The following is an 18,467-nucleotide window of genomic DNA, read 5'->3' on the forward strand; positions in this document are numbered from 1 at the left end:
TAATTCACCACCTAAACTCCATTCAAGTACTAGTGAAGATGGTTCTAAAATATTTATTTATTCGTTTTGCTTTAATTACCATTTATCTTTTAGAATGGATATTCTCATATCCCTATTAGGTATTCTAAACTATTGTGTAAGGAATATAAACTCTAACTCTATTTTTCGCTTTCGTATTTAATTTATGACTTTATTTCCATTTAAGTTCTACGTCTTTACAGAACCTATAAAACCTGAGTCAAGTGTTGAGCTTATTCCTCTATGCTCTTTGAATAGATCAGGATATCATCGATAAATACTATGAAAAACTGATCCAAAAACTACCTGAAAATCTTGTTCATCAAGTCGATAAAAATAGTTGGTGCATTGGTTAACCCGAATGGCATGATCAGGAACTCATAGTTCCCGTACCGAATTTTGAAGGTCATATTGGGGATGTATTATACCCTGATTTTTACCTAATGGTAACCCAAACACAAGCCAATCTTGGAGAAAACTTAAGCACACTGTAAGTGATAGAAAAAATCATCGATCCTGAGGATGGGGTACTTGTTATTAATTATGATCCTGTTCAATTCCATGTACTCAATACACAACCTCAAGGACCCATCCTCTTTTCTTGCAAACGTGACTTCAGCAGGGAGATATACTTTGTCGGATAAACTCACTATCATGTAATTCTTTGATCTGTTTTCTCATTTTTTTAATCTCAACACGACTCATACTATAAGAGGCAACTAAAATGAGTTGGGTGTCAGGCTGAAGATCTATGGCAAATTCAACTTCTCTATCCATCGACAGTCCAGATAGTTCATCAGAAAGTATATATGGGAATTATCGAACTACAGAAAACTCTTAAATGCAAATTTCTTTTTTTTTTTTAAGATTGCCTAATGTAGAAAAGAACTACTGAGTTAAAGAATCATATAAACAAGGCAGTTAGCATGAGGGATAATATCTAAAAATTTTATTAATTTGTGAAGGACTCTTCCTTAGAAAGATTGAATACAAACTTTTTATGAAAACAATTAATGGCGGTGTGATACGTCGCTAACCAATTTATCCCTTAAATTACATAAAAATCTCCTGTGTCTAGTACTATCAAATCTACACTTAATTTTCTATATGTTATTTTTACGGTACAACCTTTATATATGACATTCCTTAGTAGTGTTTCATTCCCAAGAGTAGACACAAATAACATAGAATTTAGATTTTCAGGTAACACATTCAAATTTTTTGCAAAGGCATGTGAAACAAAAGAATGTGAAGCACCAGTATTAATTAAAATATGTGTAAGGTGATTACAGATAGTGTACGTACCCTGTATCACATCCGGATTGCCTTTAACATCCTATTGGGTGAGGGTGTAGGCTCTACCCTAGATTAGAGGTCTGACCTATTTTTGATTCTGCAGGCAATCTCTCACGTAGTGTTGGGCACTTCTACATATGTGACATGTATTACTGAGTTGATAGTAGGGTCAGTCTCCATGATCTTTGTCACAGTATTGGCAAGTCCTACAACGTACTATTGTCAGGACCTGAGACTGAGCTTGAATCGCAGTATAGGTCTCTTGTTCTACTGAATCAGTGTAGTACGTACTAACCCGCAGTGTGGAACCGAGGGTCTGGAATTGCCCGCTAATGGAGAAAAGCTACGAAGGTTCCTCTCTATCAGAATATCATGCTTAATACTGATATAGAAAATCAAAGGTTGTTAAAAATCGTAAAACAACCAATGAAGTCATTAGTCTCTTTTAAAAAAAATTTATTTAACATAAAAACTGTTATTTCCATATTTATCATTGTGAGTTTTCAAAAACTGACTTGTGACGACAATAACCAGGATAATACTTTATTACACATTTAAATTAACAACAACAGCAAACTTACATTCTTACTTGTTTACCCGTCCCTCTGGGGTCCATGGGGATCTCTTTACGCATTGACCCAATATCCAATTCATCAATTTACCTGCTCATCCCCATACCCCGTCCGGTAATGGGTGCCAAACATACCACTGCTTCAATACCTCGTCTAGTATGAGGGTGAACCTATACTTCCAACCACTTCCGGTATGAGACTTTTCAGTCCTGTTTGACTGCGATAATGTCTACGGTAGGATCTTTTCTATGCATCGGGTCCGTACACCCATATCCAGGGCACCCGATAAGCCCTTTAGCATACACATTCACATTATTCACCAACTACTAATCATACGCAACCAACTCATTCCATATTTACATAACAATAGAGCGATAATTACGTAAGCAGTATAAATTAATAGATTAACAACAAAGAGAGATATGATCAAGATATTTATTGCAAACAAATCAACAGATATGGATAAAAATGGGTAGATAAACTAAGAAACGAGAACATAATTAAAATTAATAAATTAAAGCGCACAATGTAATAGTAAGTATTTTAAGCAGTAGAGGAGAAAATAAACAACAAAGTTATGACAATTATACACTGACCAGTTTCGGTTCCACTAGTGACTTGTAATTAATTTAAGAATTTCTAATTTTTATAAAACACACAATTATTAGTTATTAAACTTTAATTTATCGTAACAGGAAGAAAATGTGAGAGATTTTTATAACTGATCGGTGTTCGAAATACTTTTCATTGCGCCTTCTGGCGATTCTTCGAGTCCATGGATTTTTTTCTACATAAATCAAAAACACACACCACGTACCCCAAAATACCCCAAAAAGGCTGAAATGAGCATTTTTAATTTTTTCTGACTAGTTTAGGCTTCCGGCATGGTGTCGCCGCCACCCACAGCGATGCTTCCCCTCGGTTGGGCCCGTTTCAGTCAATTTTGCCCGGTTTTACATGAAAACCTGTAAAAAATAGGGTTAGGGAGCCTCTGTCAGTCGAAAAATGGAAAAATTGAGACCTTACCGAGGAGGGGGGGGGGGGGAGGATACGTTACAGCAGCTCCGCCGTTTCTCTCTTGTAGTAGAGGCTTTTCTTCAACTAATCTACAACATAATGAAACAAGGAACAAGACGGTCAAAAAATCGAGAAAAAATGAAAAACGAGAAGGGGCTCATCGGAGGAGTTTTGGGGTTACAATCGCGGCAGTTCGGTCGAACTCTGCTCACGATTTTCGGCTCCCCTTTGACCATTTGGCTCCGATATGGGTGTAGCGAAGTGCAAAATTCAATTCCGAGTGGAAGAAAAAAAAAGTTACATTTTCGGTATCTGCGGTGGCTCCGATACAGCGATGATAGTGGTCGATCTCCTTTTTCCGGCGACTGGTTCAGTTTTCGGCTGCCCTTTTTCTTCTTCTCTAATCTCCTTTATGACAGCTAAGGTTAGGGTTTCTTGTAAAGAGGAGTTTAAATACTCATCTTCATTAAATATAGGTCGTCCGTTCGAGGAGACGTGGCTCATCCTCAACTGTTGAATCGCTTTTATTTGGTGAATTACTCTGGACCACACGATCTGATCAGATCCAGCCGTTCGATCGTGCCTAAAGAGGAAACATATCTAGGTCATCCGTGTCGCAAGATGCGATCTGGGCAGTTGGATCCCCTGGCACGCGACGCATGGAGACTTGTTGCGTTGCTGACGTGGCGGTCCACGTGGCTAAACTTTTATTATTTTTATTTTTATCCCAATTTTTTATATTTCTTTTCAAATTGGTACTCTTTATTTCTACTTTCATCCTGAATTCTGAAAATATTTTTAAATGCATCCAAAACCCAATTTTATTCAAAAATTCATTAAAAAAATTAAAAACTAAATTATTTTAATTATTAATTTCATTAATATTAAATTATCCCGAACTAAATTTTCAAAACCAGGTGTTACAATTCATTTCTATCGTCTCTCTATAGCTTTATATCTCATTCTACAATCTTTCATGCTAAAGTTAGTGTTGTGAAACGTCCCTTGTCAAATTGCAAATTGTTTCTTTGCTCTTACGGCATGGCTCATGCCTTATAGGCCTAGCCTTTATTCTCGTAGTAACTTCAAAGCCTCCATTTCAAATATTTTTAACTCTATTATATATATATATATATATATATACATCTACTTTATATTATCAAATTTTGAACTTTAAAATTACATTAATCTTAGATAATCCAAAAAAAATGTCAATAAAGAGAAGAAAAAAAAATTATACCTCGATTATGTTTAGCCTAAATTGGTATTTACTTAGTTTAATTTTTTGATTTAAACGAACAAGAAAAAGTACGTACATAATTTTATAAAGTTTAATTTAATTGATTTTTATTTAATTATTAACATAGTTAAGTTAAAAGGCGAAATTATAAATGAAATATCTGGTAAATTGTAGTAAAATTTATGATTTGTACTTCGATCGTATCAAATTAAATTTAAATAATTAGTTAAACAAATCTTTTTATGGTTAAAATGATAGGTTTACAAAGAAATGTGCATAAATTATTATATACATACACACATATATACATATATATATATATATAGTAATTGATATGTAAACTAAGCAAAGGTAAAAAGATAAAGCATTAGGTTTGTTTGTAATGGAGTTTGGTACAATTTGCAATTATGACTTATAAACTTGTTTTTAAGAAAAATATTTTAGTAAGTAATTATTTTAGCTGCAGTTTTGGAGTGAAATATTTTTTTACAGTGACTGAATTAACCGTGGTAAGTTTTTTTAATAGTTGAAAAGTTAGGAAGGGAGGGATGTGGTTTGTGTTGTAATTTAAAAAGTTTAAAAGTGGAAAGTTCATTAGAAACTAAAAAGTCAAAATCGAATTTTAGTATTCCAAATTCCGTTGGCCCCACCCTACTAATTTAACACGGTGGGGTAATTTACTTTTCACCGGATTAATTAGACTAATTAGATTTAACAAAAATTAGTTTTGAATACCGTATTTCTGAATGTTGTTATAAAAATAAATTTTAATTTTTATAGGAGAGAATATTTTATGACGATCCGATATCATCATGCACATAATGAACTCTTTCAGGAATAGGGAGTCTCTGGATAGTTTTGTAACACCCGGGTCCAAAATTTAGGTCGGAAATAGTTAAATCATAATAAAAAAATAAATTTTTAAGAAAATAAATTTAGGCCCGAGATAGTTAAATCATAATAAAAAAATAAATTTTTAAGAAAATTTTGTTTTGGATGTATTTGAAAATATTTTCAAAAATCAATGTTAAAGTACAAATAAGAAAGGATCTATTTAAAAAAAAATCTAAAAAATTAAGGTAAAAGTGAAAATAATAAAATTTAATCACACAGCGCGGCCGGTCGACATGCACCACGTGGCAAACACGTGAAAACGTGTCCACGCGGGAAACAACGAGGGCGATCCACGTGCCAACAGATCCAATTGCCTAGATCTCCTCTCGCACACATGGACGACCCAGATCCGTTTCTTCTTCAAGACGATCGAACGGGTAGATTTAATCAGATCGTGTGATCCAGATTAATTCTCCAAATAAGAGCTATCCAACGGCGGGGAATGGGCCATATGTCCCTTCATGGACGACCCAGATCGGTGTGGAAAATGTATATAAACATCGCATCTTAGAAAACCTTAACCCTAGTCGCACTTGTCCCCGCCGGAGAAGAAGAAGAAGAAGGCGACTGGAAGAAAAACCAATCGTCGTCGCTGTTGCACCGGAGCACCGCCGACACCGGAGAGGTAAGTTTTTTCCCCTTTTTACTTCAGAATCTGATTTTAAGCCTCCCCACACTCATATCAGAGCCAAAAACTGAGAGCGGAGCTTAGCCAAGCTATCGCGACCGCGACCCAAAAACTGCTCTGGTGAGCTCGATCCCATTTTCTGTTCACTTTGATCTTTTGACCGTTGTGTCCCTAACCCTTTTCTGGTGCAGGTCGACCGAAGAGAATCCTCAGCCATGAGAGAGGAATGGCAGAGTCACCGCACCATAAATCCCCCTTCCCCTCCCCGATCGATAATGCTTCGATTTTTTCCTTTTTAGGTCAACAGGCCCGCCTAACCTCATTGTTTGTAGGTTTTCATACAAAACCGGGTGAAACCAGCCAGACCGAGAGGAGACGCCACCGTGGGTGGCGGAGCTGGCACCAGAGTACGATGGTGGCGGCATCGTGCCAGAACTCTAAACTGGCTGAAAATTTAAAAATGCTTATTTTTTATCTTTTTGGGGTATTTTAGAATACGTGATGCGTGTTTTTTATTTTTACAGCAAAAACTCCTAGAAACTCGGGAACCGCTAGGAAGTGCAGTGAAAAAGGCAGTTTGCAAGCGTATCATGTAGGAAAAAATATTAGTAAATTACTTTCATTTTTGCACCTTATTAGGGGAAGTATATTATATTGTTGTTTTATCTAAATGATCATCAAGATTAAGATCTATATAAGATGGATCAGCGGTCTATCATTCATATAAAGATCTTTAAAATTAAAAAAAAAATTAATACAGTGTCATTGTTGATATCTCATCTAATTCCACTCTTAAGGAAGTAGAAATCCCTGAAGAGATGTTTCTGAGTAACAGAGCCACGAAAAGATAAATCATCAATTACCGATTGTTATTATGAAAAAATATTTAGCTTTAAGTGCTTAAACCCAAAAACTATAAGGTTCCTTGATGAGACATTGCTTCATAAGAAATATCTTGTGACTTTATTTTAATGCGCTCCATATCCCCAAGCCCTCTAACTCCTTGGCTTAACAAACTTGATACCAACTAATTAGATTAATATTAGGATGTCCCAACCTAGAACTTCATATAAAATATCTAATAAGTTTGTTTATGTACTTAGTGATACATTGGAAGAGCTATGCAATATGCACAGTATGATAAGATATAATGGACATAATCAATTTTGCAAGTACAGCATGTCTAGCCTATAAACATGTTGGAAAACTGCTAACCGACGAGTCTTTTTTTGAGACGCTCGATAAAATTCTGATACATCTATCTCTTACTAATAATTAAACATATGAGATGAACTCTAAGATTTTTACCCAAGTTCATAGCTTGTGGAATTGTGCTCAGTTCGTTGAAGTTTCAAGTAGTCTGAGTTAATACATTATTTTAAAGAAAAATTCATAATTTATGTGAGGTTGATCTTTCGATTAGAGTTACTGTAGAAGGAATTCACATAATTTTGAATACCCTCACTGATTAATATAGATTTCGGCAAATAAAAGCAAGTCATCTGCAAAAAAAAAAAGACAAATGAAAAATATCAAGATCCCTACGGCTAAACTTAAAGAAAGTCCAATCCTCGAATGAAGTCCGATCCCTAGAAGCAACTCTCTCGTATATAATATATGGCCAAGCCTCTCTATATACATGACAAAAATAACTCGTATTAATTACTCATATGAACTTCATGGAGCAATGGCATTTTATTAATCATGAAACTAAGTTTTAACATACATACATATAGAAATTGCAATTTATTTCTCCTATAATATACCTCACATATTAATTATATACTTAGTAAAAATAAAAGTATCCATACATCAAAATGTTGGACAAAAAAAATTAATTTGAACACATAAGAGTAAAATCTACTAATTTTACTTTTGGTCAAAACCAAAAAAATTGTGTATATATATATATATATATAACTTTTTATTTATTTTTGCAACATTCATATATATATATATATATATATATGCTTACAAGTCAAAACAACCTGTAAGCCGCCTTGATCCATATAACTAACATAATTAATCAATACTAAATTTATCATTACGTAACTTGAACTTGCGCATACATGTATATATTTATATTATAATCATATAATATTTTATGTATTGAATTTGATTTATAAATATTCTTCCCTGCCAATTTGGTTTCATTATACGTACTTTGTACATACATACATATATATATATATATATATTCCTGATTTGCTACCTACAAATCCATGCATGCCTCCAACTATCTACTCCTAAAATTAATTAATTAATATATTATTATTCCTTCTCTTATAATTTTTTATTGGATATTAAATGTATTAAATTAAAAATAAAAATAAAAAATATATAATTTAGAGATTAAATAAATAATTTATCTTCTTATTAATTTTATTAAGAAAAAAAAAAGAGAGTGGGAGTGGGGCCCAGTTATGACAGAACTTGGATCGCACGTCGTAGGAGTATTCCTTATCAAGCGACGTTGACGCTCTGCCATCCACGTGGCGGTGTATTATTTCCCACGTTTCCCGCCCTTTTGTAATATTTATATCCCTATTTTTTTTTTTAAATAATATTTTTTGGGTAATTAAAAAAGAAAAAAAAAGGGTTAATTTGATTAATTTAAGTTTGATTAGTTACCAAATCATCCCTCGTAATCACTTGTCTTTTTGTCCTTTTCAGAATATTCATTCTTAATCTTCGATTAATAAATCTTGATTAACTAATTAATTATATAATTAATATATTCAGTTATATTAATTATCACTGAACCACTGTGTTTATGTTTATTTGGGCTCGTCGCCAATTTAGAACACCAACTCGTGTCTCCTGCTGAGAGGTCAAAGGCCTAATTTTACGAATTTAAAGTTTCGTATAACTAATAAAACACGAACTATTCTTTTCAAGATCATTAGTTTGAAATTTAATAAAAATATAAAATTTTATTATTTTATAAATATATTATAAATTAAAAATGACAGTTCAATAATATTTAATTTAATAAAATTAAAATTTAATTTATTAATATATTTTTTAATAATTACATTTTTTAATTAAAATAGTCACGACATGTTAAAGATTTAATTTAAATTTTTTATTGTTTAAAAAAAATTTTAAAAAAATTATTTTATAAAAAGAAAATTGTTTTCAATTTATTCAGTATAAATGTAAAATTTATTTTAAAAAAATTAAAAACTAAAAGTAAATCTATATGTAATTTTTTTGCACGTAATTATATCATATTATAATATAGAAATGAAGTAGCAATAACTCTGTCTTAGTCTTCCTTATCTTTAAGGTTAAGATTTAATCAATCACACGTTTAGAAACTGTTCCACATTAATTTGAACAGTAAAGTTCAAGAAAATAGGAAGCAACAAGAAATAAGGTAGTCGACTGAGTTTCTTTTCTGGCAGACGACATATATACACACACACACACACAGAGATGCAATATAATACTCGGGCATATCAAAAGAAAAGCAACCCAAGTTGTAAAATTATGAAAAGCAAATATTATAAGTAGATATATTGCATGACATTCTAATGCAATCGTGTATATAATATATAATTCACAGCAAACTACTTATTCTGTCTGTATTAGGACTTTTTACTAACTTATTATCGTCCTATTTACGACACGCATGAAACTAATACATATCCAGATAGATATATTATTATATTTTTGCTGACATATAAACTCGAAGGCTCGACCAATTAGGTTAAGCTCACGAGAAAACGAGATTATATCTTATGTATATGTAAGACGATAAATTTGGCTCAGGGGAGATCATCACAAACCAGTGGTTGCGAGTTTGTTAACAAGAGCCAGAGCGTTACTGGTAATGTAAGTCGCATTCAGAGTCTTGATTCGGAGTAGTTTCAAGTATCTGCTCTTCGTTTGGCCCTCAAAACCATCCAAGCAAGTGTCTGTATCAGTTAGAGCTGCACTCAACCATGTTGTTAGATCGCTCATCTGCGCGTCAAAATTCCTTGCGCTTAGCTTCCTCAGTATCCCAAGCGACCTATGCAGCAGGTCGATTGCATCTCCAAAGCACTCTATGCAATCGAAGACTGCAACACGGTTTCTCCCTCTTATGTGCTTGCTCTTGCTGAGCCTGTACAGGTAGCGAGCCACACTCTTGGATTCGGTTATTGTCACTGACACGCCTGCACGTGCCCACTTGCTCGGGCTGTTCTTTGCAACTCTAGAAAATGATGCTAATGACTTTATGCATAGCGCCTGATACTGCGTAACACTGCAAGCATCTCGAACATAACTGTTAGAATTTCCAGATGCTGATCCCTCCAAGCTTACCATCAATAACAACGCAATTGAAAATGTCACTATACCATTGAGTTTCATGGCTCCCATTTCAAACCCAATTGAGCTCCAAGTGCAGGCCGAAAAGAAAAAAGAAAGTTAATAGATGGTTAATGAGAAACCTCGGGTGTGCATGTATACGTTATCTCCTGCAAACTTAAGGTTCGTTTTTGATTTAGATGAATGGGTTTTTGTAAAGGAATAAGCTTTTTGGCTGAGTTGGGAGAAAGAAGGCTGGCTAGCTGGCTATCCACAAAAAGCAAGAGTCTGGTGTGTGCAATAATGCAATGAACTAGGGGTTTTATAACGAGATGAATTGAAGAGGAACATGTGATTCTTGAATGGGCAGGTGACTTTCTCATGGGTTTCTGATGAGACCTGTTAGGTATCAGTATCATCTTTTTAATAATTACAATATATATGTATACATGTATCGTGATACATATAGCACAATACATATATATAAATATAATGTATGGCAAACAAAATAAAGAGAAAAAAAAAATGGGGGAGATAATTTTGTAAAATTTTCTGCAAATGACTGATAAAATTTCCGGGTTAATCCCAACTAAATCAATACAACTAATTATGCTTCTTTTAGTCAATTAAATCAGTTATGCAGAAAATATTGATTTCAGACTGTTAGTTGGGATGAATTATGATTGCGTAAAACAATCATACAACTAATTACCCCAGGCGTGTAAGATATATCATTATAAAGCAAATAAGCTTTAGCATCATTATAGTGACATATAATATTATATATATTAATGGCCGGCAGTTCTTTCTTTGTCTATTATCTGTTTGTGCATATACATACATATCCGGATATCCATCAATCTATATGTAAATGGTATATAATAATAATGATGGGACTTAAATGAGAAAATGAGGACAGATTATTAAAAAGTAATGGAGAAGATAATAACATGGGTTGATGGATGGATTGATGGGAAGAATTGTGATCTTCGTATATATTTTTTAGTATCTGTATATTGTAGCAGCAGAGAGTCAAGGGGGGAGAAATTAAACACTTAGGCAAGAGTACTATTCCTGGGGGGAAGGTCAGAGGTGGGTAATGTTTGGCAGCCAAAGATAGAAGAGTGGCTTAAAAAGAAAGCGTTCTATACTGGGTTAAATTTCACATGACTATGTTGAATCAATGATCTTCATCACATGACTGCAGTGAATGCACCATTATACCAGCTGTCCAACGTTTTTTAGTGACTTTATGAAGGTCTTTTTACAGGGAAATGAAGTGAGTCTCCTCGGTTCTAACAGATGACAAGTTTTGGTAATTTATTTTGTAACCTAATACCTAAGAACAAATTAAAGTTTTGTACTTCTTTTTAATGAATGAAAGGGCCGGAAGAGATCATAGCGTAGCAATTTTCGGATGTTCAAGTTCTCATTCACTCTCTCATATTAGGTTTTGAGCTATAGCTACAGTAGACACAGTCAATCATCTGTTAGGTCAGCTGGTTGTCGATAAAAGGTAGTGTAGATGTCTTTCTCATCCGAAGTCCTAAAAGTGCTTTAGACTTACCTGGAGCTTCCTTCCCATTGGAAGCCTCTGAAGGTGAGTACATCACTGTAACAAACCAAAATATAAACAGAGCAATATTCTCTTTCTACAGGTAAACTAAAAGAATGAACTATTATCACAGGTATGTATGAACTTGTAACCTCCCTATTAGAAGAAAGGAACACTTCGTCACTGAGTGATAGCTTCGGTGGTCAACCTTTATCCATGGATAGTTTTTCTTTCTCTAGGCTCAGGGATTTTGTTTCAGAATCCAATAGCAGATTTTTTAGTAAATAATAAAAATTTGGTTGATTTACTTTCTTTTTCTTTGGCTTATTCCTGAAGGACTTCAGAAAGGCTCGAACCTGAGCCAAAGAAAAACACAAGAGAAAGCATCTGGCTTTTCTAAACTCAGTTTGTTGGGTTGATTTGATTTTTTGTGTTATTTGTTGGGTGTTATTTTGAACAAAATCAAGAACTTATCTTTTATTAATTACTTGTCGATTGCCAGATATGTACGTCACAAGAAAAGACAGAAAGCATGAAATCACAGAAAGAAAAGAAGGAGGATGTCAGATCGTCTTCTTTAACAGTGCCCTTTGTTCCTCAGCTTCAGTGTGTTGTTCTTCAGTTCCTTGGATTGAGTTAGGTGATGATGGTAGGTTCCGCGGGTAAAAATATCCATGCTTGGCAGGGTATCTCATTTATACTGGCTGCCATGTGGGTAATCTCGAAGGGGAAAAAGGAAAACAGAAAGATTTTTGAATGCTTAGTTTTCCCTTCAGTAGAGAGATATTTATGATTCAAAACCTCGGTCTCTTTCTTCTGACGACTTAGAGGGCCTCAGTAACATTTCAGACATAATCCTAAATTTTTTCTTATTAGTTGTCATCCCCTAAATGCCTTTTAACATATACCTTCTCTCACCAAAAAAAAGGATGATGCTAAAGATGATGATTCTCATGCCCACCTGAATTGCCTTTTAACATATTTTGTTCAAAATACTAAGACTACCGAATAGGGATAAGAATATAGTATAAATAAATTTGAAATGAGGAGAGTATTCTTATTTTCTTTTTATTTCAGACTAGATAAACTCTCCCTTCCTACCCAGTGAAGTAAGAAGAAAAAATCATTTCTAAGCAATCAAGGCGGGAGTAGAATTGATTTATATACAAAAATCTTGATCTAATTTACATATTAAGAATATCTTCGAGAATTTATGGTTGTAATATAAAAGAACCAAACAAAATAAGAGCATAAACAACAGAAGAATCAGAAATAAGTTAATCCCACTAGTGTTATCTGAATTGAGTAATGAAATAATAAACTAAAAATACAAAGGAGCTAGGTAATACTAGTGATAATGTAAAAGAAAAATTATAAAAAACAAGTATACTCATTCAGATAGCGTAATGCATATTCTGTGAATTTATGTTCTGAACAACAAAGTGAAGATCCTAGTGAAAGATGAGAAAGTGCAGGAAAATTCCCCAGATCGTTACAAAAAGAAATCACAAATCATACAGATTTTTTAAGCATTTCCTCTGAAGGAACTTCAAGCGTTGCTCCCGCATGCTCTTTACTCGGTTTCACCTCTGCAAATCCCAACATTTGCCACGTTATGTCAACCAACAGCAACTACTCATCTATCTTAAACGTTGTAACGTTCAAATTTACAAAATTCGGTCATAAAATGAAATGCTAACGTAAAAATTGAGAAGTTTCAATGTTCAAGTAAAAAGAAAACGGATATTTTTCACGAGAAAGACAATTGATCGAACAGATGGTGTGCAAACCAGAAAATCTAAGCATTCTTCGTCCAAAGGAAATTTTGGGAGATTAAAAAGATCGATATGAAAGTGAAAATACCGTAACCGCCACGTTCATTGAGCTTGGCCTGGACGATCATGGTGGAGATGAAATGGGAGGCTTCGCGTGCCTCTTCCAGCAGCCTATTGATGTCATTCTCCGACATCACATGACGATTCTCATCGAATTTCTTGCGGGCCTCAGCTGCCGACGCCTTCAGCATAGGCTCGTCTCCGGCGAACGACTTCCGGGTCGCTCTCAGCACAGATCTGTACGCACTCAGTACTTCAGCTCTCGCCATCTCTTTCTCTCTCTCTCTGTTCTCGACTTGATTCTTCCCGAGCCGATTCTGCAACTGAAAAGAGTACGATAATGTTTTGGTCGGTGTTTGGTGATCGAATTACGAAACGATGTCGTTTTGGAAGCCTAAATGACTATACTTACATGCAAGTTTCTAAAGACATATTATTTAAACAAATTGACAATAGATTTTCTAAATTATTTTCGCGGTAACCAATAATATTTAATTATTTTTATTATATTTATTACAATAAATGCTTGTCGTAACAATATATTTAATACACTAATAATAAAAATAAATAATTCATGAATAAAAAGATAAAAAATACATGTATCTATACTAAGAAATAGAATGAGAATAAGTTTAGATTCAGGGTGAGTTTTGAGAAAAAAATATTATGATTTTACACATCCAAACTAATAGGGAAGCCACATGGAGTCGACTACACGATAAGATTACACATAATCGAATATAGTATAAAGCATGACAATAAAAAGAACATCGAAGAATCTGTTCGAGAAACGACAAGTAATACACGGAATTTCAACACTTCCTATACAAGTTCAGTGAGACAACCTCAACATGTCATCAATATAGAGATTCAGTAACAGTTATAAAGTATCCAGCATTCTTGAGAAATTAACTAGTATTTCTTCTGCAGTTTACATTTCTTTCTTGTAACACAATATGAATATTACACATTCTTTTGTGTAATCCATATAATATTGGACAACCAGGCCGTATACTCAATCCCCATCCAGATTTTAATTGTGGGGAGAAGGGAGAATATGGTGTCTTTATACATGCCTGCAGAGACTTCTAACAAATTTTCATCATTATTTTTTAACAAATCAAAGCTTGCTAATCGAATACCTATACCGGGTTTACAAAAGTGTCACCAAAGATTCCCTATCTCAGTGAATCATCAACCATCCTGTAATCGTGTTTCTTGCGACGGCATCTGTAATGAGACTTTTGATCAGCGAATGTGTTCTCCCCAACCATCTCCATTTTAGAATCTGTATCTGCTGCAAGGAAAAGGCAAATCAGATTTGTCATGAACTGTGTATTCACATTAAAAGTTTCACCCCTGGTAAATCAGAAACCTAACAACTAACACTTAAATTCTTATCACCATATCACAAAATTGCCACCACTTTGCCTAAGAGTTTGTAGCTCAATGGCAGAGAACTCCAGGATGGTGCTTGTGGTCAGGAGTTCAACTCCATCTCCATGTCCTATAGAGCTAATAAAAAAAAAAGCCACCAATTCAAAAGTGGCTAAATGGCAATTTCGCATCTCAAATATCCAACTTTTCTTGCTCCATCTTTTCTACATGTATATTTGCCTTTCAATTTTTTCTTCCCCACACATACAGGAAAAACCATTTACCAGTTCAAGAAACCAACTTTCAGGACCTCATTATGACTTATATACAGCACAATTGTATGTGAGTGACACAAGATGAGCAATCCCGTGTTTATCTTTGGGCATCATAGGGGAAAGGGCACTAAGTAGGATTTGAAAATATTATGAACCCCAAAAGATGACAAGAAGGACAAATAAACATCAACTAAATAACCCTCTCTTTATATGGATTCTCTATGCTATGTTGGTTATTTAGGAATTCTTGAAAGACACACTAACTCCCTAAAAGTTAGATGCCTTTTACAAGATATAATCCTGGGACAATAACCCACAAACATCTGACAATTCATCACTCACTGTTGGTAAAGTGATGAACACTACTTAAATAGCAGCAACTTGGAAAACCTAAGAGAAAAGATCTACCAAACATTCGGTGTTAGTTCATACCCATTGTCCTAACAAGTCAGTATTAAGCACATATAGCCTACTAAACATATGGAATGTAGTTTTATGCTGATGTCCGTGGGCAACATGCTGAATGCAGGCCGCAAATATGGAGGATCTCAGAAAGTAGTCTCAGCACAATTAGTAATCCCCTATACTTGTCCTACAATAAAGACTGTTTTGCCATGTCCAACAAGCTAGATTATCCTTCCATTTTCATTTTCCAACCAAATGGTTTTGTTCTTATATAGTAATTTAATCCTATACCATAAACACTTCACTTTCTTAAGAAGCTAGATCCAACTAACATAGCCTAAACAAGTATATCCAAACTGATTGAGATTCCATGAACAATCTAGCTTCTTTGATAAGATTAAAGTTCAAGTCTAATCAAATCCAACATTACCAAATGTATGAAAAAAAAGCTCCGAGCAGGCTCTGAAATATCTTAAGGCTAAATTTCAATACACAAATGGGAAATGGGAGTCCAGTTGATCAAACAAGACAAACCAAACTCGAGGAAATTGTACCTTCAAATTTGCCACCCCAAAACAACAACCTAGCATCATCCTCCTCTTCGTCAAACTCATCTCCATACCCAAACTCCGCATCTCCACGGTACCCAGGTTCGCTTCCATACCCGGACTCATTGCCCTGTGCATCGAACCCGCCAAATTGCCCGAACGCACCACCACCAATGTTTTCCTTTTCGCCACTTCCACCACCATCCCTCTCCCTCCTTGACCGCGCCTCGCTCACATCGGAAGCCCAGTTGGCATCCCCAACATTACCGAACAGCTCCCCACTAGAATCAGTTCCCACTGCGATGGGGAAGTCGGAGCAGGTAGCGTGCGCCCCAGAGGCCCCCACAGAGCAGCACCTGCGAGTGCCACTCCGATCACTGCTCCGTCCCGAGACCGAACGCGACCCTCGACGGCGTCGTTTCCTGGCGATGAAACGGACTCGAGCAGAGACGGGCTTGCCGATGCTGTTAGTATCATCATCGAGGAGGGAAAGCTTGGAGAAGTCAATCGCGTCAACGGAGAATGAGGTGGCGCGATCGGAGAGGCATGGGCGTTTGGTGGAATGAAATCGATTGGGGGAATCAGAGTCTAGGGTTTTGGAAGGGGGTTGATAGAAAGGTCGCCATGAATGGAGATGCAGAGTACAGGAGTCAATGGAGTTGCGCGAATCAAGGGGCTTGTGAGACATGGAAGTGATTGCCAAATTGAATTCGATTACGGACAGACATGAAACTTTTTAGCTGGATTCATAGGCTTCTCTTTCTGCATACTTTAATGGAGGTCTTGTTCTTCTCGAGTTTGGTTTTATACTGAGCCGGTGTCAGTTAAAGCTTAGTAGCTTCTACTGTACAGTTAAAAAAGAAAAAACCGGGAGCAGAGTCATCACAAATTTTAAAAATTTATTATTTTTATAATGTGACGTAATATATATTATTTTTATATTATATAAAAATTAAATTAAAATATTAAATTTTAACAAAAATATTAGATTAATAATTAATAGTTAATAATAATGAGTTATAATTATAACATTCTTATCTGTTTGATTTGTTCTAAAATATATGCATTAATATGTAAATATTAATTAAATATATACTATGTTACATGTAATTATTTTAATTAATAAAATCACATATATATTATATTATATTTTATAATTTATTCTTTATTCTCAATTTAAAAAATAAAAATTATATTAAATTTGTATTTATGATATGTTTTTCTATATAAATTTTTTAATTAATAAAATAAATTTTATTTTTTAAATTGAGAATAAAGAATAAATTATAAAATATAAAATAATATATATGTGATTTTAAAGTAACTTTAATGATACCAAACATTGTAATTATTATTTATGACATCATAATCTATATTGGATTACAATTTTTCAGTAATTACAGTTATAAAATAATACAAATTTAGTAAATTGAACAGTATAATAAATATCAATCACGTAATAATTAATTATTATTTTCTTAATATCTTATTGCCTTATTGATTAAATATGACGTCATAATAACTTTTAAAGTAAAACTAAAACAGTTCCGATTTATAATTCAAATAATATAATAAATATTATTAGTCATGTTATAATTAGTATATAATAATCAAACTTGTGGTTAAAAAATCTTGGTTCAAATCATAATTATATTTTTTTTAATTAAATAGGATTAGGGGAAAATTAAATACATTCTCCTTTGTCTGCCTTCTTTTAAGTCTGATTCTATTATTATTTTTTTTAATTTTAATTTTATATTATTTTACTATCAATATTATTATAATTATTTATTATTATTTTTAAATTTTATTATAATAATTTATACGAACAACTTATCGAGGTAATGACACAAAATATACAACGTGGTAAAAAAATACGAGTACATATATTTTCAAAAAAATCAATTATGCTAAGACTGCAGGAAACTCGTACGAGTTCTTGTGGGTAATAACTAAAAACGAGATATCGATATAATCCAAACAGTTCAACAATATTATTATTTATTTTAATTTAAAATTTTTAGTTACTTATAACTTATTAAATATTAGTAACGAAATAATAAAATCATAATATATTATTACTACTTACTAAATTTTTTTTAGCAGGGACTACATAAATAATATAATTTTAAAATAAATTTTTAGAATTATATAAAAGTAATATTTATGTAGCTTATAATTTTATATTTTGTAATCAGTAAAAAAATTAAATAGATAACTACAATATATCTTTTTATTAAACTAAAAATGTATGTGTTTTGATATTTTTTTAAAAAAAATTAAGATAGATAATTATTATAAATACTATTATTTTATATATATATATGTATATAATTTTATTTTATTTATTGTATATATTATTATTTTAACTAAAAATTTATAAATAATTGTTATATATTTATTATATATATATATATATATATACACGAACCCATATAAAAGGGGTAATAGAAAAATCAAGTTATCCCAATACTTTAAAAAAGTTCATATCAATAAATTTTAAGGAATTATAAA

The 18,467-nt window shown here is 33.2% G+C and overlaps 2 protein-coding genes across 4 annotated transcripts; both read right to left on the reverse strand.

Moving 5' to 3' along the window:
- Nucleotides 1-9,191: 9,191 nt before the first annotated feature.
- LOC110821424 (Plant invertase/pectin methylesterase inhibitor superfamily protein) lies at nucleotides 9,192-10,491 on the reverse strand. The gene has a single exon (XM_022051271.2). It carries the CDS (start codon nucleotides 10,028-10,030, stop codon nucleotides 9,449-9,451), a length of 582 nt encoding a protein of 193 aa, XP_021906963.1. The 5' UTR covers nucleotides 10,031-10,491; the 3' UTR covers nucleotides 9,192-9,448.
- A 2,968-nt stretch (nucleotides 10,492-13,459) lies between these two features.
- LOC110821444 (LYR motif protein) lies at nucleotides 13,460-16,762 on the reverse strand. 3 transcript variants are annotated; one of them, XM_088219744.1, is made up of 2 exons: nucleotides 15,960-16,762; nucleotides 13,460-13,671 (listed from the first exon to the last, which is right to left on the reverse strand). In XM_088219744.1, exons 1-2 carry the CDS (start codon nucleotides 16,639-16,641, stop codon nucleotides 13,604-13,606), a joined length of 750 nt encoding a protein of 249 aa, XP_088075870.1. In that variant the 5' UTR covers nucleotides 16,642-16,762; the 3' UTR covers nucleotides 13,460-13,603. The 3 variants fall into 3 exon arrangements, with proteins under 3 accessions (XP_088075870.1, XP_088075869.1, XP_088075868.1); XM_088219743.1 differs by lacking the exon at nucleotides 13,460-13,671 and adding an exon at nucleotides 14,150-14,642 and having other exon boundaries at nucleotides 15,960-16,761; XM_088219742.1 differs by lacking the exon at nucleotides 13,460-13,671 and adding an exon at nucleotides 14,150-14,645 and having other exon boundaries at nucleotides 15,960-16,761.
- Between the last annotated feature and the right edge of the window lie 1,705 nt (nucleotides 16,763-18,467).

This window comes from Carica papaya, chromosome 5, assembly GCF_054855325.1.
Source record: "Carica papaya isolate Zhongbai chromosome 5, ASM5485532v1, whole genome shotgun sequence".
NCBI classification, from domain to species: domain Eukaryota; kingdom Viridiplantae; phylum Streptophyta; class Magnoliopsida; order Brassicales; family Caricaceae; genus Carica; species Carica papaya.